Source organism: Erpetoichthys calabaricus, chromosome 1, assembly GCF_900747795.2.
Source record: "Erpetoichthys calabaricus chromosome 1, fErpCal1.3, whole genome shotgun sequence".
Classification (NCBI taxonomy): Eukaryota; Metazoa; Chordata; class Cladistia; order Polypteriformes; family Polypteridae; genus Erpetoichthys; species Erpetoichthys calabaricus.
In genome coordinates, this window is record NC_041394.2 from 110,171,762 (window position 1) to 110,197,016 (window position 25,255).

At 37.8% G+C, this 25,255-nt stretch overlaps 1 protein-coding gene across 1 annotated transcript in view; it reads right to left on the reverse strand.

The window, feature by feature from the left end:
• large1 (LARGE xylosyl- and glucuronyltransferase 1) overlaps positions 1–25,255 on the reverse strand; it is a 518,602-nt gene that overhangs the window by 217,969 nt on the left and 275,378 nt on the right. The window contains exons 3-4 of the mRNA XM_051928585.1: positions 23,919–24,208; positions 10,465–10,547 (exon numbers count right to left, since the gene is read on the reverse strand). Coding sequence (XP_051784545.1) covers positions 10,465–10,547; positions 23,919–24,208 — 373 coding nt within the window. The remainder of the gene's footprint in view (positions 1–10,464; positions 10,548–23,918; positions 24,209–25,255) is intronic.

The following is a 25,255-nucleotide window of genomic DNA, read 5'->3' on the forward strand; positions in this document are numbered from 1 at the left end:
GCAGAACACATAAAAATATATTAACAAATATAAAAATACAACAATAACATTTTAACTATTTTTTTGAATAACTTATTTGTATTTTCATATTCCCCGATAAATTTTCATGCTGAAATGACTGTAACTATCGCTGCCCTGTATGAGATCCTAATCTTCTTAGTCCCTAAACACACTTAAACTTTTTAGTAGAACTTTGCATTTTGCTGTTAAACACTACTGATATTTACTGTCTCTGCTATAATTTGTTAACTACTGATGGATTTAATGCTGCAGACAATCTCCACATTAAATACACATCCATTATCAATTAATTAAAATTAATATTTCATTAAATTGTGTTAGAAAAGCACAAGATTAACTTCATATACAAGTAGCATTATAAACTGCTGTGTAATAATAGTATTAAAAAACAATCCAATAGCCTGACGGTGATATTTGACAAAAATGGCAAATGAGTTTGATTTACTTACAGAGGACTAGTCTCTGGTACCTTCAGAAATGCACTAAGGGCACTTCAGCTTTTGATTCCATTATTTGTGAGAGTTGGTGGTGACTGGAAGGCACAGTGTGCCTCTGAAAGTTAGGCAACATGTGTGCTAAAGAGCAAAAGTTAAACAAAACTGTTGTCTTTGATATGTGCTCATTGATGTGAAAAGCAGTATTCAAACATAACTTCAATTTAGACATAATGTCGTTAATTATTCTAGGCTAAAACCATTCATGGTAAAAGGCATACAATTTATATTATCGTTGGAAAAATTACAAGAACAGACAGTAAAAAAGAAAAACGAATTGACTGCATTTTTTCGCAACAAGAACTATCTCAGTTTGTTTCACAAAGTAATGTTCAAGTATACATTAAAGTGTTGCTTGTGAAATCCTCAGTTACATACAAAGAGATTGGGAGTGTGCGCTGGAGTTTTTTTATGGTGGCTGGAGTGCCAATCCTGTAACCAACCGCCAAGTTTTTCCTGTAATTTGGAGAACTTGCTTGCAGGGTTGGAATCAGATTAACGTCATACCCAGGATGAAGCAATTGCAGGTTAAGGGCCTTGCTCAAGTGTCCAATGGAGTAGAGTCACTGCTGGCGTTTACATATAAAGGAGATGTCAAAAAGCAATCTTTGCAAATGTGAAGAATTTCAAGACCAAATCTCCTCCAGAGAAGGTCACAGTAATTTGTATATAATGAGTTATAAATAATGATACATCCTGAATTAGAAAGTGTCTGTGTACTCATTGAGCCCATATGAGACTGGGATGGTTTCCGTCCTGGCTGGCATAGTTTAATTGTAGCAATTGCATGATGTTTCCAACATAACTTGAAAAGCAGTGATTCCCCTACCTCCAGCTCCCCAATATCCCACCAAATGTAGTAGAAAACAATGCTTTTACATTCAGTGGAGTCTGTCCTGCTCAGAACAGGCGTTCTCTCCAGGTTAGGTCTTTGTCTTAGGTCTGTTTTCTCAATTGTTTCATGTCCAATGCAACTGGTCATCCAACCATGAGAAAATGAGTTTGGAAAATGGATAGAAAAGGCTTTTTGTCAAAGATAGACAGACAGAGTGACTGATGTACAGAAGTTGCTTGTTACACTTGCTACTACCCTCACAGAAGCAAAAGGGGTAAAAAAAAAAAATGTATTTTTGTAAAAAATTTTCTGACTGAATTTTCGATTCTTAAAATGATGTATTCACATATCCAGGAAAGCCTACATATCTGATTTAATTTGGAAATCTGCAGTTAATCTCTAATGTGTAGATGCTATCGATTTGGAAGTAGTATACATAAGCCAGTATCTGTACCGCCAGGCAAGAGGAAAAGAGGAGGGCCAAAGAGGTTTATGGTTGTGGTGAGGGAGGACATAAAGGCAGCCGGTGTGACAGAAAATGATGCAAAAGACAGGGATAGATGGAGATGGATGATCTGCTGTGGTGACCCCTAAATGGAAGCAGCCGAAAGAAGAGGCGGAAGATACATAAACCAGTATTTACACATAGACTGTCTATAGACATGCAGGTTAGGTGCATTGGCTATCCTAAATTGTCCCTAGTGTGTGCTGTGTGTGTGGGTGTGTGCCCTGCGGTGGGCTGGCACCCTGCCCGGGGTTTGTTCCTGCCTTGCGCCTTGTGTTGGCTGGGATTGGCTCCAGCAGACCCCCGTGACCCTGTGTTAGGATATAGCGGGTTGGATAATGACTGACTGCCTGACTGTCTATAGTGCTTATTTTACAGGTAATGTTAATGACTTTTGTGTTGAAATACTTTTAGAAAATGTTACTACAAGTCAGAGTCTGAGGGAACCAGGCAATACAGTACTAACACAATCTTATGAACAATTTGACATAGGGAATCAAGAATTAAATTTAGATTTTTGGTGTTTTTGATTTAAAAAACATTCCAGGAAATGTTCAAACAACAATCAGCATATTGTGCATATTCATAGCAAGCAATTAGAACAATGACGTATTTAACTACATATTGTAGTTTCCCAAAGGAATGAAATTTTGAAAAGATCTTAAAGGTCTATTAAGGGAAAGAAAACAAGAAATTTCCAGATAACGATTCTATGTTAGTTATGAAACAAGCTATACTGAAATAACCGTAGTATTCGGACTGAATTATTTGCTAGGGTTTAGCTATTCAGAGTTACACTTCTTTGCAGACTTCTGGCAATTTCAAATTTATTATAAAACACTTACTGAAATCATGATATAGATGATTAATAAAATGTTCTGTTTATTAATATGCAAGTGCACAACTCATGGTTTTAATTATTCAAACTTAATATAAATTATTATTAATGATTATAAATAAGAGTACTACAGTAACACATTGCCACCTCATAAAAATATTTCATTAAAAACTAAGTGCCGCTTATGAACCTGCACAAATCTCCAATGACACAAAAACAAGTTCATTAATGGAGAAGTCTTTCGATATATTTAATACTTGGAGTTTGTAAGGTATTATGAAACTACTATGAATAATCATAAGGAAGACTGAATACAGAGTACCAATTACTTTGTGCAGAAATCCATTTGAGCTTGCTTTAAACTGTTAAAAAGGATTTATAATGGAATCTGAATTTAATTTTCAATAGAAATGGGTATTTCTCCTATGTAACAACAAGTGACGGAAATTTTAAATGCTGAGGCGGGGTACTTAAGCAATGGTTTCAAAAAGAATAATATGGATTATTTAATTCATCTTAACATGTAAAACATTTATATTTATATATATATATATATATATATATATATATATATATATATATATATATATATATATATATATATATATATATATACACACACTGTCTATACATATATATACATACATACATATACATACATACACACATATACATATACATATATACACATACATATATATACATATATACACTCAATTACTTTTGAGCCCCTGAAATGAAGGGATTGTGTTAAAAAATGCTTTAGTTGCCTCACATTTTTATGCAATCGTTTTGTTCACCCCACTAAATAAAAGCTGAAAGTCTGCACTTCAACTGCATCTGAGTTGTTTCATTTGAAATTCATTGTGGTAATGTACAGAACCAAAATTAGAAAAAAGTTGTCTCTGTCCAAATATTTATGGACCTAACTGTACATATTATATATATATATATTTATATATTCAGGGTGGTCCAGATCTAATTATGTAACTGTTCGACTGACAACCATCTCCCCTCCATTTTGGAATGCATGGCAGGTGCTGCCATCTATCAGCAACAAAAAGAATTTTAAGTGAAATATCTATGTGCAGGGCAGGTGCTATGAATTCTCTGTGTAATAAACTTAATAAGATATAGCGTAATGAAAATTGCATAATTAGATCTGGACAACCCTATATATATTATATGAGATTACTGTATCATTAGAATTATGTGTCTTGTGATTCAATGAAGTATCATCACCTGACCCATCTTTAAAAGCATGGAATGACAAAATGTTTAAATGGTTAACAAGGATGGATTGATAATCGATAAAAATCAACCATTCAAGGTCTACCATTTATGCATATTACCCATGCATCATAACTTATCACGTATTATAGAAACAAGCAGTGAATGTTTGCAACAGTCTTAAAAAGCCTTACAGAAAACAGAAAATGATTATCTAAGCTCTAAATGTTAAACATCCTCACAGTTTTCCAATAGTAAGAGCAACAAATGCATAAATTGAGCTAGTCAATCACTGGCAGACCTAGAACTGTCAAGAACATCAAAACAAGTAACGGAAACCATTTACATATTGTATATATAGTCACACAGCATACAATCCATAACAGCAACATGAATAGAAAAAAAAATTGGTATACAGGCTTATTACGTTTTTATTAGCTTTGAAAAAAATACTGGAAGAAAGCAAAATAGTTAAAAACACTAAATCATTAAGCACTTATTGTGCGAGCTAACTCAACTATGTGCTTTTGCAGAAGAACAATTCTTGAGTTAAGGCTTTTTCTTTGCCACTCCCACCACCTGACTGCAGCATGATCAGTATTGCCAAGCAACAGATGCAAATCGGAAGAGACAGGGCAAACTGCTGGGCCAGATGAGGGGCCAGGATGGAGCCAAAGCTCAGCTCTGAGGGTATAAACTTAAATTATTATATAAATTGATATGATAGCTTACAGAAATATGTGTCAATTTTTTTAGTTTAAAGTTACTAACGGGTTAAGTAGTACCTTGTGTCACATTAGCAAAAAATCCTTTAATCTCAAAAGTAAATGTTAAGCATTGGAGTGTGAATGCTTTAATTTCCTAATCGCTTTGCTTAAGTGTGCAACAAAAATTCTGTTGACAGCAGAGTTATGATAAAACAACATCTAGAGATACGGATGGGTAATGTCAGGGCCACAACAACAGTGCTTGCAATGTCAAGAAAAGGGTCTGATTTTAATTTGTTTGGTCCTGCAATTTGTGTAGCTATCAGCAAAGTCTATTAAAGCAAGCAGCTCTTCTCGTTACTCACTGGACCATGTTATTTGAAGAAAAATACGTCCCCACACATTTGCTTCTGAGTGCAAGTCGAAAGACACTGCATTTACTGCCAGCGTGGTTGTGAATAGTGTGTACTGGTAATCATCCTTAGAAAAAGTCCATAAAAAGTTGCCTCCTGTGAAAAATATTACCTAGTGTAGGTTTCTAACTTATGGCTATTTTTGAAGAAGAGCATTTTATTAATGGCAAAAATGCACAGCTTGCATTCTAAAACATTCCTTTATTCAAATGGATCCAATGTGTATACAGAAACACAACTGGGAGCCATGCCACTTCTATCCATTTCACGATCAGCACATGGCATGTTGAAATGTCAAATATGGTGAAAATGATTATCCTTTTCCTCAACTACCTGAAGCAAATCAGTGCTACAGATAGTAAAGTTACTCATTCTTTGAAGTAATGGATTAAGTAGTTTATAGTGCTTGTAAAAAGCTTTGGGCTGCTATTATTTTCATAAACTGGTAGACCTAACAAGCTGGTATGTTCATTTTACAGATGGAAAAGATATTCTGAACTTTTAAAGTCAATTACATTAAACTGGGGTATAACTACTTGGATTAACAGGTCGGAAAATAAGAAACATTCTGCACCCTTTCATAGTAAGCGAGTCTACTAGGTCAATATGAAGAGGGCAACATTTTAAGTCTTAAAAGATATATTCACAGACTTGCATATAGAAAGTTAATTGGAAGGGGGAAGTGTCAGATACAATCTAAGGCAAAGAAACTCTCAAATTAAACCCATTTTGCCCCTTAAACACAAAGGACAGGGCCAAAAATATAAATTTATAAAAATAATTTTCTATGTATGACTGCCATACCTTGCACTAAATCAAAAATTTTAAACTCCAATTCCAACTAATGTTAAGCTTGGAATATCTGAATGCATAATGCTTTCATTTGTAAAATGGCCCACTTCACTATATAAACTGCTGCTGTGAAATCTTCTCCAAACTTGAAGAACAACGCACCACAATCAACACCACAGCCCATAACTGCTAGTGGGGTCAACCTGAAAAATAAAAGACAGATTGGCTCAAAATAGAAATTTGTTCTGATAAAGTAAGATAAATGTATTGCAATGCTTGCTCAGGTGTACCTCATGGCAGCATCGGAGCAAGAGCCATAAGCACCTGTGTTGCTGAAGATTTTGTAAAGGGAAGCATTAACATAATAACATTGCTTTCCAGGAGAATGTTTATCTATTTGAACTGTGTAAAATTAGTTTGACACATTAACCTGAATCCATGGCAGACATCATGACTATATTTCCAGGGAGAATCACCAGAAAATGATACAAGTAATACTGTGGAAATGGTGGTGAAGTGGTTCCACAAGTAACCAAGTCATATGGTAAAAGACTTGAAGCGAACAGCCCCAGTGGCTGACAATGATAAAGATGATTACAATGAATTTATCCTTATGGAATGTCTTTAAGAAGTCACTATGCTGTTTCTCTTTCCAATGTTTACTTCATTCTTGTATAGAATTATACCATTTCCTCTCATAATGGGATGTGCTCTTATTTCAAAGAAGGTTACATGTGAAATATTTTCTTTTCATTGGATTAATATATTGCTTATGCTTATGTTTTAACGTTTTGTTTTTTTAGTAAAAAGAAAGGAAACGGAGTCTCCGAGTCCAATTCACAGCTTAACATGATTTCTCTCTACTATTTATAACACTATTCTGATGAAGTGACTTATTTTGTACATCTTGCCAAATGCCCCTGGATTTCCATCAAAGGGGCAAAAATTATCCCCAAAAAAATCACTTCCTACTCTGGCTGTATGCAAGTTTTTGCTTGATCTGAGGGATAGAATTCAACCTTAAAATTTCACAGTCAAAAATATGTCAGTTGGGCACCACAAAAGTGGTGGATCTCTTTGTATTGAGCATTTGTCAGGTCAGGAAACATGCACTGGTACTGCACATTGCCACACTCGACAAAACACCTTGGGATCCCAGCTGGCAACCCTACAGGCAGACACGTAGTCCAGTCCCACCCTCCAGAAATGACCGTCTATCAGCCGTAGCCAAATGTTACATGGGCGTCCCCTTGGCCTGGTCCAGCTGCCCTTTTCCGCAGCAATGAGGATCCTGCAAGCTGGGTCACCCATGGGGAATCGAGCCACATGGCCGTAGAGCCGTAACTGCCGCTCCATCACGATGCAGGTAATATACCTCAATTGGGACTCTGTGAACAAATACTCGTTCGACACAAATTCAAACCAGGTGTACCCAAGGATTCATACTTTCCCAATCCATCTTCACAGGAAGGGTCACCAGAGACATGACGGTCACTGCCAAGGTAAGTAAACCTCTCTACGAGGTATACATTCCCAACACAGACAGATTCACTGCTGATGACTGTGCTCAAGAGGTCATTAAAGGCTTGGATCTTGGTTTTTATCCAGGACATTCTCAAGCCTAGACACTCAGACTCCTCACTCAGTCTCTCAAGAGCCCAATCAGAGGCTCCATTGACTCCATGAATGTCACAGCATCAGCAGCAAACTGAAGATACGTGAATATCTCTTCACAAACAGACGCCCCAAAGCCGCTGGACCGTACAACCCTGCCCAACACCCAGTCCATGCAAGCACTGAACAAAGTAGGAGCAAGAACACACCTCAGAATGAACAAGGAAAAATGCAGAGGTTTTGCCTCCACTCCGCACTGCACTCATAGCACCAGTGTACAGAACGGCCATGATATCCAGCAACTGTGGGGTGGGGGTTACGGGGGGAGTGGAGAATCCCACAAAGTCTCAGGATGTCCAACAGGGCAACTTGATCAATTGAGTCAAACACTTTACAAAAATCAACAAAGGCTACAAAGAAACTCTGCCAATATTTGTATTTATGCTCTATGAGAACCCTCAGTGGCAGGATACTGTCGATGGTAGACTTCCTGGGCGTAAAACCAGACTGCCCCAGTCTCTGGTAGGTTAGCAAGTGATCATGGATCCTACTGAGGATGACCCTAGCAAGGACCTTACATGGACAGTGCTCCCACTTCTCTTTCCAGATAGGGACGAGAAATCCCGCATTACAGTCAGTTTGGATGATGCCCATCTCCCAAATGGAAGCAAAGACTGCTTGCAATGCCAGCAGGACAGTCTTGCCACCAGCCTGGAGAAGTGCACCCCGGATACCACAGATCTCTGCAGCCTTCCCTACCCTCAGCTGGTTCACCACCTGTGCTATCTCAGTGAGACAGGGTGTTTCACAGCTAATTGGTGGATCGGCACCAAGAACCATGGACCCAGAGATGTCTAGTGTCCTAGCCAGAGGGTCAGCTTTAAACAGCTGCTCAAAGTAGCCTGCCCAGCGGGTCACAACTGCAGCGTCGTCCGTAAGGACCGTTCCATCAGCCGCCCTGACTATGACTCTGCAAGAAACAGATCTGGATGTGCGTAATGCTTTGATTCCTCTGTAAGCAGGATGTGGGTGACTAGACCACCGATGGTATGTAACTTGCTTACAGATTCCTCTAAGAAACGCCTCTTTATCTGCCCTTAAAGCCTTTGCACCTGATCTTCTTAGTTCCTGGTACAGATAGGAGCAGCCATCAAGCCTTGCACTGTGACTCCTCTCGATGATATCCAGGGAGCCCAGCAAGATTAAATATCTCCTTCTGAGAACACCACCAACAACAAAACAACCCTCAGCAACCTTCAGGGTCCTGTCACAGAAGGTATCTCACATTACAATATGATCGGCGGTCAGACCTAAATCTGCTAATTCCTCACACATAATGCGTGCAAGCTCATTAGAAACAGCTTGATCTTGGAGTTTGGCAAGATTCAGCCTCATTCTCCTAGTAAGTGGTAGCCTACTATTGGACCTAAGCTAAATCTTTAGAGTAACATCAACAAATCTGTGGTTAGAATTAACAAACTTGGCACCTCTTTAGAGCCTGCAGTTCTGTAGGAGCCTCCAGTGTCTGCCCATGAGGATGTAGTAGATCTACTTCACCACACCACCAGTATTGGAGTATCAAGTCCAATGATGCAGCTCAGGGTGCTGTAACCAGAATCTAGCGATCCACAGCCCCTGACCTTTTGCAAAGTCAAGGAACATGGAGCCACTTTTACCATAGTCGCCAGACCCATGGGCACTGACACAATCCTCATAGCCAGCCAGCCCTGTCAGTGCCAGTGGTCGCATTGAAGTCATCCATGACCAGAGGAGTGTTACCTCATGGGCACCCATCAACTACAAAGCGTAGCTGCAAATAAATTGTCAGCCTCACCAAAAAAATCAGTTACCATAGTCGGAGTATACACTGAGACAACAGACAAGGCACTCCGAGAATGCCTAAATCCGAGTCTCATAATACACTCATTGAAAGGTGTGACATTGGACACCATCGAAAGAAGCTTATTCGCCACAGCAACAGCTACTCCCGGAGTATGACAGCTATAAGAGAAACCAGACCAATAAAAGGTGTACCCACCTACAGAGATCTGGCCAGTCCCAGTTGTGAGCACCTCAGAGAGTACTTTCACTGAAATGTGAAGTTTACGAAGCTACTCCGACAGCGGAAGAAAACTATAATCATGCTGGAGAGATAAGACGTTCCATCGCCTACCCAGATATGCCTCCTCAAATTGGGACCCAAGTGCTGCTGTGCAGCGGGCGATGCTTCCGCACCACACCAGTTCCGATCCCCAAAAGGTCTGAACCCACTGGCTCTCCAGAGGTTTTGACTCTTCCAGGGATGAGGCTCCCAAGAGCTTTCCCTAATCCCCTTTATATTATGAACAGCCTTCCTGTGGGTAGCTGCAGCAGAGCTACTCCTGCAGAGAGCCAAAATCAGTTTTGTCTGCCGTTTCAGAGTAGCCCTGCCAGAAAAGCTACATATAAATTAAAACCTAAGCTGTTGTAGGATGGCTTTGTACATCTTGTTCATTCAGTGACCTAAAATGTACTTTCTTCTTCTTTCCTGTTCAACAAAAAATCAAAAGAATTATAAAGGCACATTTTTAATTAGCGTTTTTAGAAGCACCATGACATGCATTCAAATGAACCTAATATCACAGAGTTGCATGCTTATGCACAGATTCTCACATTTTGTTTTTGGAATCATCATATCTTTACTAGGCCAACACATGACAATGATTCTACCCTTTAGTGCAAAATTGCATTCTGCAGGTGCTCAGTCACTGCTTATTGTGATTTCAGACACAGTAGGAATACAGAAGCCTGCAAGTTTACTCAATATGTGTTGTCAAAAATATATTTACACCTGCTGAGAAAACAGTGTTTGATGTTAGAGCAAGAGTAGAACAGCGAGTCTACAACTAGCCTGCATGAGGATAAGAAGTTGATGGAAATCCATATAAACAGAACTGGTTAAGTTATTATACTTTGTCAGGAAGGATGAAAATGACAAGAGGAAAAATGGATTTCTCTATGTTCAAACATACTTACCGATGAAACAATACAGACTTCACTAGTGTCACAACATCTCGACTGGCATTGTAACCGGCACACACGATAGCCACATGGATTGTCTACATAACAAGAAAAACAGACATAGATAGGATGTTAAACTTATGGAACAGCAACTAAATTAAACTGTTTTACAATTATAGTTGCTAAATATCAGTACAGGGATAAGCAAAAGACTGAGTACAGTAGCAAATATAATTCATTTCAAATGTGGCAAGGTTTGTACATGTTTGTACAAACTAAAACATAATCCAATCACACACAGATTTTCTCTGCTAGATTAGCTTAATGCTTTCTACACCAGCTATAGTCACGAATAAAAAAAAAACAAAAACTTTTTTTCCATGTGACTGTGACTGCCTGAGGCAGCATGTAATACATATTTCTCCATTGCCGAGTATGACAAAAACAACATTTTCAAGCAAGTCAAGGTCCGGAAGACGTTTAACTCCATAGTGTGTTTTTTTTTTTTTTTTATAAATGTTTAGTAACCACTTAATTTGCCTGTTCATGGAGATATTTAATGCTTCACAGAGAGAATATGTGGTCCCCCACATGCCTGAAAAAGACTACAAATGCCCCTGTGCAAAAGTCGAATAGCTTAATAACTACAGACCAGTCACTCTCATTCATTCATTCATTCTTCTTCTTTCGGCTGCTCCCGTTAGGGGTTGCCACAGCAGATCATCTTTTTCCATATCTTCCTGTCTTCTGCATCTTGCTCCATTACACAAACGACCTCCATGTCCTCTCTGAGGACATCCATAAACCTCCTCTTAGGCCTTCTCTCTTTTCCTCTTGCCTGGCAGCTCTATCGTTAACATCTTTTCCCCAGTAAGACTGTGTTATATCATTACAGCTGATCACCAAACACCTAGACATGGGAATTAACTCTGAAAATGTGTTTTGCACTGAAAAGATTCTGCAAAGTGAGAATTGCCATCTCAACCTACACAATGACCCTCAGCATAGGGAACCCACTGAGTACTGTGCTAAACCACCTACTGTGTCACCATAAACAGATCCACCTCCATCACTAAATTTGTTCATGATACTACCATCATAGGACAAATCACCAGAAACGACAAGACAGCTTACAATGAAAAGATCTACCTTCTGGAACAGCATTTTCAGGGCCACAGTCTCTCTCTTAATGTCAACAAAATCAAGGAACTATTCCCCAAATTCAGGAAGCAGAAGGTAGACCGCAAACCCCTATTGATATCTGTTAAGAAGCTTTACAGAAGGTCAGTCGCTTTTTATTTCTTGGAGAGATCACTGCCTTTACTTCCTTAGATGTCTGAAGAAAGCCAGCTACAAGTGAGAACTCCTTACTCAGTGGCACCTTAACATCCTGATATGATATCTGTTCAGCTCAGGACCACAAAGCACTGCAGAGAGTGATGAAGCCAGCACAGAATATTTCTGGTACATAGTTGTCTTCTGTTCGGAGCATAATATAAAACACAATGCCTTAGAAAGACAAACTGTTAAAGGTCTCAACCATCCTGCATAGTCACTATTCTCCTTACACTCTTCTGGTAAATTGGTACAAAAGCATGAGCACTTGCATCATCGAAAGCCATCCATAACAATTATTCTTGCATATTTTGTATACAGTACATATTATATAAACACCATATAGGATGTATATATATATTTTTTTCTCTGTATTGCACCGTGTTGTAACCATTTTAAATTTTGTCTGTTTTTTATGATATTTATTACTAGTATGAGGTGGATTTTAAAGAAACAAATTCACTGTACTATGCGTACATGACAATAAACTTGAAGTAATTCCCACGATAAAGAAATTTTAAAGACACATATTGGAATGTGTTGTGAGGAAGTTTCTTGCCTATTCTGTGAGCCAAAACATAACACTTTTCTGCAAAGCAAGTGTACCATCAGCCATCTCCTCCTTCACCATCTCCTCATTCTGGAGGGCATCTCAATACCTTGGGACCCATTTTTACATGTAGCTCACTGCTAGACCATCTGTTTGCATCTGTCATCCTGTAATTAGTTAATCCTTTCACGCCAGTAACAAATTCATTAATTTCAGCTGCAGGGAGTCAGCAAATGTTTTACTAGACACAAACTTGGACATACTATAATACTGTTTTACAGTCTCCATTATATCAGCAAGAAAGAATAATAAAAGCGGTTTAGAATTTTAAAGCAAAACCACAAAAGGACTGTTTTATTTGGTAATCATTAGCAGGACTGTTCATGCGTATAGTAATTGGTACTCTGCTATTTCTCTATCACTTCCACTCTGAATAGAATGACACTCTACCTATAATGATGGAACTGGAAGCTTTGCCATCTCATTTCAAGTAACATTATAGACAGCAATCTGTCGCTGCATGGCCTGCACTGACATCAACCATCTAGCTGCTTTTCTGTTTTACCTCTTTCCTGTGTTGAGATGGCAACTCCATTGTTTGGCTCCATCTGTAAAAACAACAGCTGCTTGCTGTCACTGAGACCTGTGTGGAAGCCATATGAAAGCTACTGAAAATATCTAAAACACTTTAAGATAACATTCATTACATAAAATGATTACCTACAGTACATAGGTTTTCAGAAAATCAACAAGAGATTTCTATTAGCATTTCAATCTTTCCATAAATATTTCATAATATACAGTTGTGTATAAGCATTGGGGCAGTAACACAATTTTCAGAATTTTGGCTCTATATGCCATCAAAATGAATTTGAAATGAAGAAATGATTACATGATTCAGTATAGGCTTTTACCATTAATCCAAAGGGTTTAACAGAAATACTGTAGTGTATGAGCCATTTAGGAATGACAGCCATTTTTATACATGTTCCCCACCCCCCTATTTTCAGGGGCTCAAAAGTAATTGGACAATTTACTGACAAGCTTTTCCATTGGCAGGTCTGAGCAGTTTCCTTATTAGGTCTGGAGCTAATTCTAAGAATTTTCATTTGGAAGCTGTCAGTGTGAACTCTCAATATGAGGTCCAATGAGATGTCCATGAAAGTAAAAACAAGCCATCATTAGGCAGAGAAAACAAAACAAATCCTTTAGAGAGATGACAGAAACAACAGGAGTGGTCAAATCAACCATCTGGTAGATTCTTAAAGAGAAGAAACACATTGGTGATTTCAGCATCACCAGAAGGCCTGGACAACCATGGAAGACAACTGCTCTAGATGATTGCAGAATTCTTTCCTTAGTGAAGAAAAACCAACTCACAACATTTAGCCAAACCAAGAACACTCGCTGGGAGACAGACCTATCATTGCCAAAGTGTGCAATCAAAAGAAGACTTCACGAAAGTAAACACACAGGGTTTACCACAAGGTGCAAGCAACTGGTAATACTCAAGCACAGGAAGGACAGATTAGACTTTGCCAGAAAATATTTGTAAAAAAACCAGTCCAGTTTTGGAACAGTTTTCTTTGGACAAATTAAATTAAAATCAGCATGTATCAGAATGATGGATAGAAAAGAATATGGAGAAAAGAACAAAGGGCTCATGATCTGTATCATATCACATCATCTGTGAAACATGGTGGAGTCAGTGTTATGGCATGGGCATGCATGACTGCCAATGGAAGTGGGTTACTGATGTTTATTGATGACTAGCAAAATACCCGCGCTTCGCAGTGGATAAGTAGTGTGTTAAAGAGGTTATGAAAAAAAAAGGAAACATTTTAAAAATAACGTAACATGATTGTCAATGTAATTGTGTTGTCATTGTTATGAGTGTTGCTGTGTTTTATATATATAAAATACACACAGACACATATAAACATATATATACATATACACATATATATACATATCTACATATATATATATATATATATATATATATATATATATATATATATATATATACACATATACACATCCACATATCAACATATATATATATATACACATATATACACACACACACGCTTTATGGGTGATGATTGTTTTACTCTTTTTATCTTTATTTTATTTTATTGTAGAATCAACTCCTATCTGCGCACAGCAGGGCAGCCGTGGGCGGATGCGTATGGTGTATTCACTCCATGTTATCGTGCATTGCGCTGTCAGTGGTATTTTGATAAAAGAATTTGAACAACATATAAGAAGCGTATAAATTATTAAACAGTAAAACATTAACATTTAAGAAGTAAAGTTACATTAAGTACTACTGCAGTGCCTTCGGGTATACCTCATTTTTTGTTTGCCCATTACATGCTTAAATGTATAAATTTTTTGGTGCACCTACCCGAGAACACGCGACATATAACCGAGCGTGGGAGAAGCATGGATTTTAAACACGCGTTGAGTTGATGTGCTGGTCTCCCTCGTGAAATAACTGGTAATGTTTGAGTAAAATCTACAGCGAGTAAAACGACATTACCTCCTATTTTTTTTTTTACGATCTCTGAGATCTTGCTTTTTTCGGTTCAAGGCTTCATAAGCTGTTTTATGTTGTATGGTGTACTTATCCCAAACCATCATCTTTGAATGTTGCAAGACTTTCGCCTTGTATGTAGATCGGGGTAATTACATTCATTGCATTCCTAGTCTGAATCACAATCTGATTGTATGGGTGGTTACCTGGCCCTGTAGGGTTGCCACCCGTCCTTTAAAATACGGAATCGTGCCGCGTTTGAGAATGAAATTGCGCGTCCCGTTTTGAATCAATACTGGACGGGATTTATCCCGTATTTTTTTAATCATTTTTTTTTTTAAAGCAGCGTCTCATGCAAATCATCCCACACGCATTTTATGAAGATGCCTCCTTTCCTACTTTTGATTGGGTAATACTTGATGTCATCGTTAGTTTGATTGGTGTTTTTAACTGTCCAGTGAGGAGGGCGTGTCTTTTAAGTACAGTCTGCAAAGTGTTGGCACTGAGATGTGGCGTCAGCGCCATAGTTGAAGCCCCTAACGTTGCGGTCAGCAAGTCGGCTAACATCCGCCATGTGCCGTCTTTCAGTTGCGAGAAGCAGATCATAGAATGGTTGAAACTGTTGCCCCTAACGTTGCGCCACGGCGTGTGGTTCGTTTATACCTCGTGTCTTCTCATTAAACTTTTATCTCGCGAATATGTTATTGCAATCCGCAGCGGGAGCGTTTCTATAAACTTAATTTAAACTTACGTTTTACACCGTGCTTTGTTTCCCTTATGAACATGCTTGTATGCTTCACTCGCTCCGTTCTCAATTGTTTAATTAATTTTTTGCTCTTCGCTGTTTGCGGCTGTTCCTCCATTTCCCCCTACTTCGTTCTTTTATCTCGCGAATATGTTATTGCAATCCTTAACGGGAGCGTTTCAATAAACTGATTGAAAATAGTTTTGCATTTACCTTTTTAGTAAAAGGCGAGCTTTTAAGCCTGAGAAATCACCCCGTAAATGCACACGTTTAATTGCACGTGTTAATATGTATGGTTACACAGCATTAAAAGACAGTGAACAACGTCAGTTACCTTTGTTCCCGCGTTTGATAAAAGGTGAGCTTTTAAGCCTGAGAAATCACCCCGTAAATGCACACGTTTAATTGCACATGTGTTAATATGTATGCTTACACAGTATTAAAAGACAGTCAAAAATTAACGTCATTTACCTTCGTTCCCGCGTGTGACTCGTGCTGTAAATCTCTTCCTTGTTTTTAGTTCACGTGATTACGTAGGATGCGTGATGACGCGATACGTGACTCCGCCTCCTCCATTACAGTGTATGGACAAAAAATATGTTCCAGTTATGACCATTACGCTTTGAATTTCGAAATGAAACCTGCCTAACTTTTGTAAGTAAGCTGTAAGGAATGAGCCTGCCAAATTTCAGCCTTCCACCTACACGGGAAGTTGGAGAATTAGTGATGAGTCAGTCAGTGAGTGAGTCAGTCAGTCAGTCAGTGAGGGCTTTGCCTTTTATTATTATAGATATGACTGCAGACAAAAGTTACAGGATGAGTTGTGAAGTGCAGAGGGCTATAATGCCTGCTCAGATTCAGACAAATGCTGCAAAACTGATAGAACAATGCTTCACAGTAGAGACGGACAATGACGCAAAACATACTGTGTGAGCAAACCGAATACTTTTCAAGACAAAAGACGTGGAATATTCTTCAACGACCAAGTCAATCAACTGATCTCCACACATTTGTACATGCATTTCATTTGCTAAAGACAAAACTGAATGCAGAAAGTCCAAAGAACAAGCAGAACCTGAAGACAGTGGCAGTAAAGGCCTGGTAAAGTTTGAGTAGGGTGGAAACCCAGCACTTGGAGAAGGCCAGGGGTTCCATACTTCAGGTAGTCGTTGACTGCAAAGGATTTTCAAACAAGTATTGAAAATTATTGTTACATTCATGATTATATTAGTTTGTCCAAATACTTTTGAGCCCCTGAAAATGGGGGGGGCCATGTATAAAAATGGCTGTCTTTTCTAAATGACTCATACAGTATTTTTATTAAACGGCGTAAATTAAAACTGTCTACACTTCAAAAACATTTTGATTGCTTAATTTCAAATCCATTGTGGTGGCACACTGAGCCAAATTTATGAAAACTGTATTACTGGCCATATACTTATGGACCTAATTGTAAATATATTTTATGCATACACACAGCATATACTGTATGATGCACTTTGATTTGTGGATAGCTGGAACTGCTGATCTACTAAAATGTAGGCAGCAGTCTGGTGTCCCTTCTTATATCTCACAGACAAGTGAAGCAAGTGCTGAAGGAGAGTGGTGCTAAGTAACAATTACCAAGATTTGGGGGCTGCAAATTGTTTTGTCAGTTTTCATTGGTAGGGAGATTTTTTCATACTTTATAGCTCTCTGAGACTGTTTTTATAATGTTGATATTAGAACACTCACCTATACGTGCCATCAATGTTAATGCTGATTGAAACACTTCTAAGTTTATTTCCTTTAGTAATTTTGAAAACTAATTTTTCTTACTGGAAACACTCTAGTTTCTTTCACTACTTGAGCTCAGCTTTACAAAATTACATGTTCCCCCCTTCCAATCTGTGTCAGAAAGCACATAAAAAGTGTACATCCACCTGCCGACACACTGACAGTTCCTTTAACTTACATGCGTCAGAAACTCATTTTTCCCCTATCTCTGGTGATGTCCTTCTTTTTCATTAGTCTTGCTAGTTCCATGGTGATGCATGTGCTTTAATATAGGCGCCCCAATCTCTAAGTCTAAATCTAGTGCAAGACTAAAATTACAGTATGTGTCAGATAAATCATAAAACAACCCTTTAGCCAAATTTTAGCAGAAATGAAAATAGAAATAACAAAATTAGTACTATAAAATGTATTCCTCAAGAGAATGGCCTGAGAGTCTACAGGTCAGGAGCAGAGAATGGTTTAAAAACTTAAATAAGTGAAACTGGAATGTTCAGTAAATGTCTGTTTCAGTAAGTAGAAATTGAGAAAAAAAATAATTTAAGCTATTAACACATTTAAGAGGTCACAGCTGGCATATTTTGTGCTGGTGTGGGATACATTTTTGAGATTAACACAGTAGCTCTAGGGTCAGGAAGGAGACAATAACAGAAGAACCCAAAGGAAACATTATGATCGATAGTAATGAGATTAAGGATACCGGTGAGAAATACAAACATACAGAGCTTCTGTTTCACCCTGGGGAAAGAGAAAGGCCTGCCTGCCTGCCTGCTGAAGTACACGGAGAAGTTGCTGCATGAGAAGAACAAATGGACTAATAATGTTCTCTGATAGAAAACAGAGCCAACTTACAAGTTTTTGAAAAGAGGTTCACGAAAGTATTGAAAATGATTAGGATAGGTAAAGAAGCAGGCCCAAATGGTATGGTGTCAGAAATGTTGAAGACAGCAGAAAGTCCTTGAGCAGTGTTGGGGAACATTACTCATTATTTACCTTAAAGAGTGACACCACACAGTTACTTATTATAACATGTAACGCGTTGCAAAAAAGTGCATTATTTGTGCATTACTTTTTCTTCTTTTGTTTAAAAAATTGCAGGTTTCACTGTCCAGTATTTGTTATTAAATCCTAAACCCATATAGTAACCTTCATGAAACTGAACAGAAACACAGACAGATTTGATTATTTTCTTGTGTTCTATGAATATTTAGTTCTTCATCTGCCGTGACGTAAATAACATTCATCCTCTTTCACAATCTCCGTACTGAACCTTCGAAGATCTGCACCAGTATTGCTTCAAAGTATTTATAGCAAAAAGATGGATTAAAATAATCTGACACTTTATAGGTTTCTATTATTAGATTGCATATAGCACTCCATTTCCTAATTGACAGTGCGATTGAGCCCTGCGAACGACTGGTTTACAGTCCACTGCATTTGCTTCTTGCCATTCACCCAGTAGTGCTGTGATAATCCCTGGCTTCCAGTGACCTTAAATTGTGCTTCTTAAATTTAAAACTTGGCACATGCAGAATTAAATGAATACTTTAACTTTTGTTCATTTCTTTTCTCTTGATTGCACAGTTAGCACATGCGTAACCTCTTTACCAGCTCTCATCAGACAGATGGAGTGCACATGTGCACCTACAATAGCAGGCAATGTCTTTATGAAAAGCAAAATAGCGTAGTACTGGGAATAAGCTTTTGTAGTAACTCAATAATGCATCTTTTTTCTATAATTTAATGCAGGTATTTTTAATTGCCAATGACAGTATTGTGCTAAGTTGCTTGTTACTGTTAAAAAGTAATCTGACTACATAATGCACGCATTTGACTGTATTACCCCCAACACTGTCCTGGAATTGAAAAGCTGATAGACATGTGCCACATGCATACATGTGAAAGGATTTTGAAAAACTGGAAAAGAAGTGTGCTCCTTCCAGTAAATATTGAAAACAGTGACCATATCGAACAATCAAGGTTTTGGACTTTGTAATAAAGATGGTGGAGAGATTGATAGAGAAATCAATTAGGGATCATGTGAAAGTTAACAAAATGTATTTTGGTTTCTTGCCCAGAAAGGGAACAATAAATACAATCTTAATAGACAAATGCAGAAAAAACTTCAGGCAAATGGAAAATGCATTAATTGTAGATCTGAAGTACAGCAAGAGCTGTAGTGAGCATTGACAAAGTTAAACATGAACAAATGGTTAGTGTCTGCAATGATGTAAATATACAAGTACTCCACCAGGAAACATGGTATGGCAATTCTGATGTAACACAGCCTTCAGGTTAAAACTCTAGACTCAGGCTTGATTTTGGGATATTTGTCTACATTTGAGAGAAAGTAAATTGCCTTTTCTTTGATATACAGTAGGGTTATGCCCTATAAGTCTAATGCCCTTCCCTTCTTTACATATCAATTGAATTTTTAAGTTAAAAGATTTTTAGATTATTATAGAAAATCACACCAACACATATTTGAACCCTATTCATGATAGATTTTCTATTCCATTCAACCCACTTTCTATGTAAACAAATGTCAAAAGCCTGAAGCTGATGGATTCATTTTGTTTGCTTAATTCTCTGGCAAAGGTTTTATATTTTTAGTTAGATAATATTTTTTTTTCTCAGTCACTGGCATCATCTCACTCTTTCTTATTCATGCTTGGATATGACATCCCTATCAGACCACTGTGCTATCTCTTGTTGCCTTTTCTCCCCAAGTGTGCTGCAAGGGTTCTTTGAATAGACCATTAATTTGGAGTGCTAATTATTTGTTACAAACTTTCCTCCATGTTATAGAATTTCATGGCCTTTAATTCTAATTCTGTTTATGACCCCACATGCAACTGAATGGCTTTAAAGGTGTTATTATTGACTTTACTCTGCTTGTTTAACCTCCTTAGCATTAGACCTGAGCATCACTTAGGCTGTAAAAACAGAGCTAAAAGCATTAGTCCCAAGTGTCACTCGGGCAACCGTATAGTTGCGTTTCACATAAGACCAGAGGATTAGTTAGATGTAAAAGTGCCAACAGCTTTATTGTCAAGCGTTACTCGGGCAACGGTATATGCACGTTTTGCGTAAGCATCAGGCCCGAGCATTACCCAGGCAATAGTGTATATGCATCTTTTCCTAGCCTCATAATGGCGACTCATAAGAAACGCCTCTCATCGGCAATGATGACGAAGTGAATCTTTCTTCAGGCAGTGAAATTGTCATGGTCAGTGAAACCGAAAAATGATTCTTGGAATCCAAAAGTGATGCTCGCATCACTCGCACATCATCATTATTATGTTTTCTACACTTAATACTTTTAGTGCTTTGCATGTTTTATAGTAGAAATATGAGATTTAATAAAAATTTAATTTTTCAAGAAAAAAAATGAAAAGCTTTTTACATGAGAAGAAATATAATGCTAAAGAGGTCAATCTAGACATATCGTAAACATTCATGACCCACAGCCTACTTGATTCTTGCTCAGCATGGCATACTTTTACTCCTATTCACCACAACTCTTATTTGTGCATTGGAGGTAATCCTATTGCTTTCCAACCTTGAGCTTGTATGAGTTTTCATTTGATTGCACAGGTCTCTAAACATTTCAGTCACTAAAATCTTTCTTTCTTATTCCTTCTTTTTCTTTTATCTTACAACTAATAGCAAGTGAAGTCCCAATCTTGTCTTTTCTTTCATCCCACCCTTTGCACAAATTCTAACTTACGTTATCCCCAGTTAGAACCAGTGCCAGCTATTAAATGACATGTAAGGCATAAATTGTTTTGGGAAAGATATCTCTCATCTGTCCTATTCATCCTCATGCAGGTGTTTTGGGGTTACATTTGAGTTTTTAGTCTGGTATGACTAATTTTCTTGCATCCATTCTCTGTATTGCCATTCCATTTCTTATTCATTTCTTTATGCTGCTAGACCTCCTCTCACTCTATCTTTCTGGTATCCAGCAGAGGCTACTTTCATTTGACAAAATTGCTACAAAAGTTGTCCTTGTCTCTTGTTAGAAATCCACCAACACCCTTTATCTCTTCATCTGGAAATTTCCATTTTGTTACTTTGATCCTTCTGGAACACTCTGCAGTGAGAATCAACAGACCATCTGCTCCTGACATTGATAACTTGTCAAATATGGTATGATACACTTTCTACATGCAAAGGTTCCCATTGGTCTTGGTTACAGCTTAGCTTTTTATCTACTTGATGAGGTGCTGTTTCTCACTTATTGGCTCACTTTCACCTTGTCATTTAGATCTTTGAACACAGAAGGATCGGAGTGAGGTTACTGGGAAAGGATTGGGAAATGGAAGTCAGAGATTAGGTTGTTATAACATGTAAAGATTTAGTTTTTCTAAGATATTGGCTTTTTTGTCTTTCAAAAAGGTCTGGATCAGAAATAAATGTAACAGGAAACACAAACATTGGTCATGAAAACAGAATGAAATAGTAATGTGTTGAAATGATTTTGAGATAAAGGAAGGCAGGGATGTACCAGAGCTCCATTCTGACTGTAGTGCTTTTTGTGATGGTGATAGAGGTGGTGACCAGAAATGTGCATGAAGCACTTGCCATACGATCTCTTGCGCACTGATAATCTTGTAATGATAGCAAATCATGAAGTAGAATTGATAGACATGACACTGAAATGCAACAGTGGTTTGGAAGAAAAAGGCACCAAGGTAAATGCGTCAAAGAACATGGTGAACATTGGAGGTAAAGGGGCAGGTGTTATGAAAGTCTGTGGTAATAGTGTTGGGAGAAATTCATGCACATGGTGTTTGACATGGGTGCATAAGAAATGTAGGAGTGTGAGATGTAGTCTGCAGATGGCAAGTGTGACCTTTGTTTGTAGGAAGTTTCTGATAAGGGGGCAGAATACTGTTGCAGCAAGTTTAAATGGAGATTGCAGCAAGGGAGATATTTGGGTGAAAGTAGGAAGATCTTCTAGTTAGGTGATGTTCCAAATGTATACAGAGGTGCAGTAACAGCTGTGACAACAAGAGTTAGATGTACATAGGAGCTGTCCCCCATTTTGGCTTCTAAGGTAGTTTCCCTGTCATTGAGAGATAGAATTTATGAAAGCTGTGTGATGAGTAAGCCACTAACAATTTGGAAACGTTGCTTAGAAATTACATTAGGATGGATTTTAAAGGCCATCCTTGGACTTAGAGGTAAGTCTATGGTAAATGGAATGTGAGTATAAGGGTGAGCTAAAATATTTTGAGAAAGAATTATGCAAATATGCACAACAAGCTCTTTCCACTGCTAAAACAGTTCTATATAACATAATCAGATTATAAACACATGTCCATCACAGTTACCTGTAAAAACTGCAGAACAGAGGAGAACTGACATGAGTAGGGAGCCAAGCCTGCCGCTATATAATGGCATCTTTTAAATTATAAAAAGGACATTGTCAGTACTATTCTATCTATTAACCCTATTTCATAAAACATTGCCAGATCCTGACTTGACTACATTTTTTTTAATAAGATGCATGAACAGTAGGTAATTAGACTGGTTCCACTGTATACAAGCTGCCTGCAGCACAGAGTACTAATAAAGTCCAACATGTATTACAATATTAATTTCTGCTCTGGCTGGAGATTCATTAAACAGTTTCATCGTCATTAATATTGAGGATAAAATGCATGGTATTTTGAATAAGTATTTCATACCGGGTACAACCTTTGCATTTTTATTTCTTTTAATCAAGTTGTTTATTGCACATTAGTTGCCAGGGTATCACGTTAAAACTGCAATGTATTTTTTTCTTTTCCAAGAATTCAATTTATTTTTTGTCCAGTTGAAGTAAGAAAAGATAGACTTTTATAACCAAACAAATATATGCATAAAGAAATGCACATTACCTTCACAGTTATTTTTCCCTGAACTAAATATATTCCCTTGTAAGATATCTTTGATTGAATGCGAACATTATTTGCTTACCAATCAATTCCATGAGTTTGTTAATTAATTCACAGGTCAATAACTCAATTGTTCAAACAGAAAAATAATTGAAAAGCAAAACTAACAGAGATGATCTTAATTATCCATCCATTTGCCAAACTTGCTTAATTCTATTACATGGTCATACAGAGCCGGGTCCTTTAAGATAACATTGGGTGTAAGGTAGGAACTAGGCCCAGTTTAGCACCATAATTACTTGTATATCCGTACTCGTTTATACGGGGTAATTTCAAACTCAGCAATCTGCCCAGCATGCCATGTCTGTGAGAAACAATCCTGGATAAAAATCCACATGAACAAGGAAGGCTCCACACAGACTGACTAAGTCAAAACTGTAAGCAAAATCTACCAGAGCTGTAAGGCAGCGGCACTAACGAAATTTTTCACTGTGCCCACTGAAGATTAACTGCTCATATGGAAAATACTCTTGAAAAAAATAAACCAAAGCAATTCACAGTAATGTATAACAGAAATACTGTAGCTATGTAAATATCCGGGCAAACCATGAAATTTAGCAGATTTGCTGACTTGCCACATACCTCACACTTGTCCACTGCAGGGTGCTGTGAGCAATCGGAATTGTTCCCTTGTGTCCAGGATCGTAACCCCTCACTATCACCTGTGCCCTCTTCAGTGGAGTATGTTCGTGACTGATTGCCATGTTGTCCATGAGAGGGCCTGTGGGCTGGACCTCTCAGAGATTGATTAAGTTGCCTTCTGAGGGCACGATTCTCTTCCTCCATCTCTCGAACCCGCATCTCTAAAGCAACACCAGCTGATACTGTGGGAGATTCAGGAGCCATTGGAGATAGTGGCAAGGGCTTCACTTCTGTAAAATAAAATGAAAAGGTGTTAAGATGTATAGTGGTATAAAGGATACCTAATATACAGTTTACAACATTAGTAACATTCAATAAGACTGCTCAGAAGTCCCAAAGAACACATATTTTGTGAAGTGTGGTGTACGAATCTATGTTTTACTGTCATTTTGATTTTTTTAAAATATACATTTTAAAATATTTTCTGCTATGTCTGCATTTATGCACTGTGTCTTTAAATGTGAGGCCATTCTATGTACTTTGAAGATGGAGCCCCAAGAGGCGGGGTCACCCTGGCATTGCTGCAGCTGGCTCCACCCTCTGTGTTGAGCTGGCGGCCAGATCAAAGGAACCAGCAAGTGGATCATTGTGAGTTGTTATTTGGACAATTTGTTTTCTTTTGATATTTTCTGGTTCAGGATTTTACTGCTATTATTGGATTTTGCTTGTGGACTTTGCATTAGGACTTGTTTACCTTGGATTGCCTTTGTAGGTAAATCCTTTTTTCATCTTTTTGCTATTTTGAGCATTTTGTTATATTTCTTTCTATTAAATAATTTCTTTTATAAAGATTCTTTGTTGCACTTGTTTCTACTAGTCAGAGTTGTTATAGTTTTTCTCTCTAGTAAGAAATTTTTGTATTTATTGGAACATCTATAATCTTTTTGAAATTTCAAAGCCAGCTGTCCTTTTAGGTCCTGCTGGACCAGAAAAAAGCAAGTAGTTTTTGTGCCAAGCTAGTCTGATGTAAGCCTCTTTTGGGCTGGCCAGGGATGCATGCTTTTTGGTAATTTTTGAAGGCCTCCAACCCCTTTTTGCCATGTTGGTTCCTTCATTTCACAACAGTGAGCAGTGGAGATTAAAATGTTGTTTTGTTTGGGAGTAGACAGAAGAATAATCAAGAAAATTAGAATTATTTGAAGTAAACGAAAATCTAAATCAGAAACCAAAATGTGAATTAAAATTCCCACCAATTGCTTTGTGTCTTGATTTTAGCCTCTAACAAAGTCTTTCCTTTTCTTTTCAGAAATAAAAATTAATAGCACATTCAAAGAAAG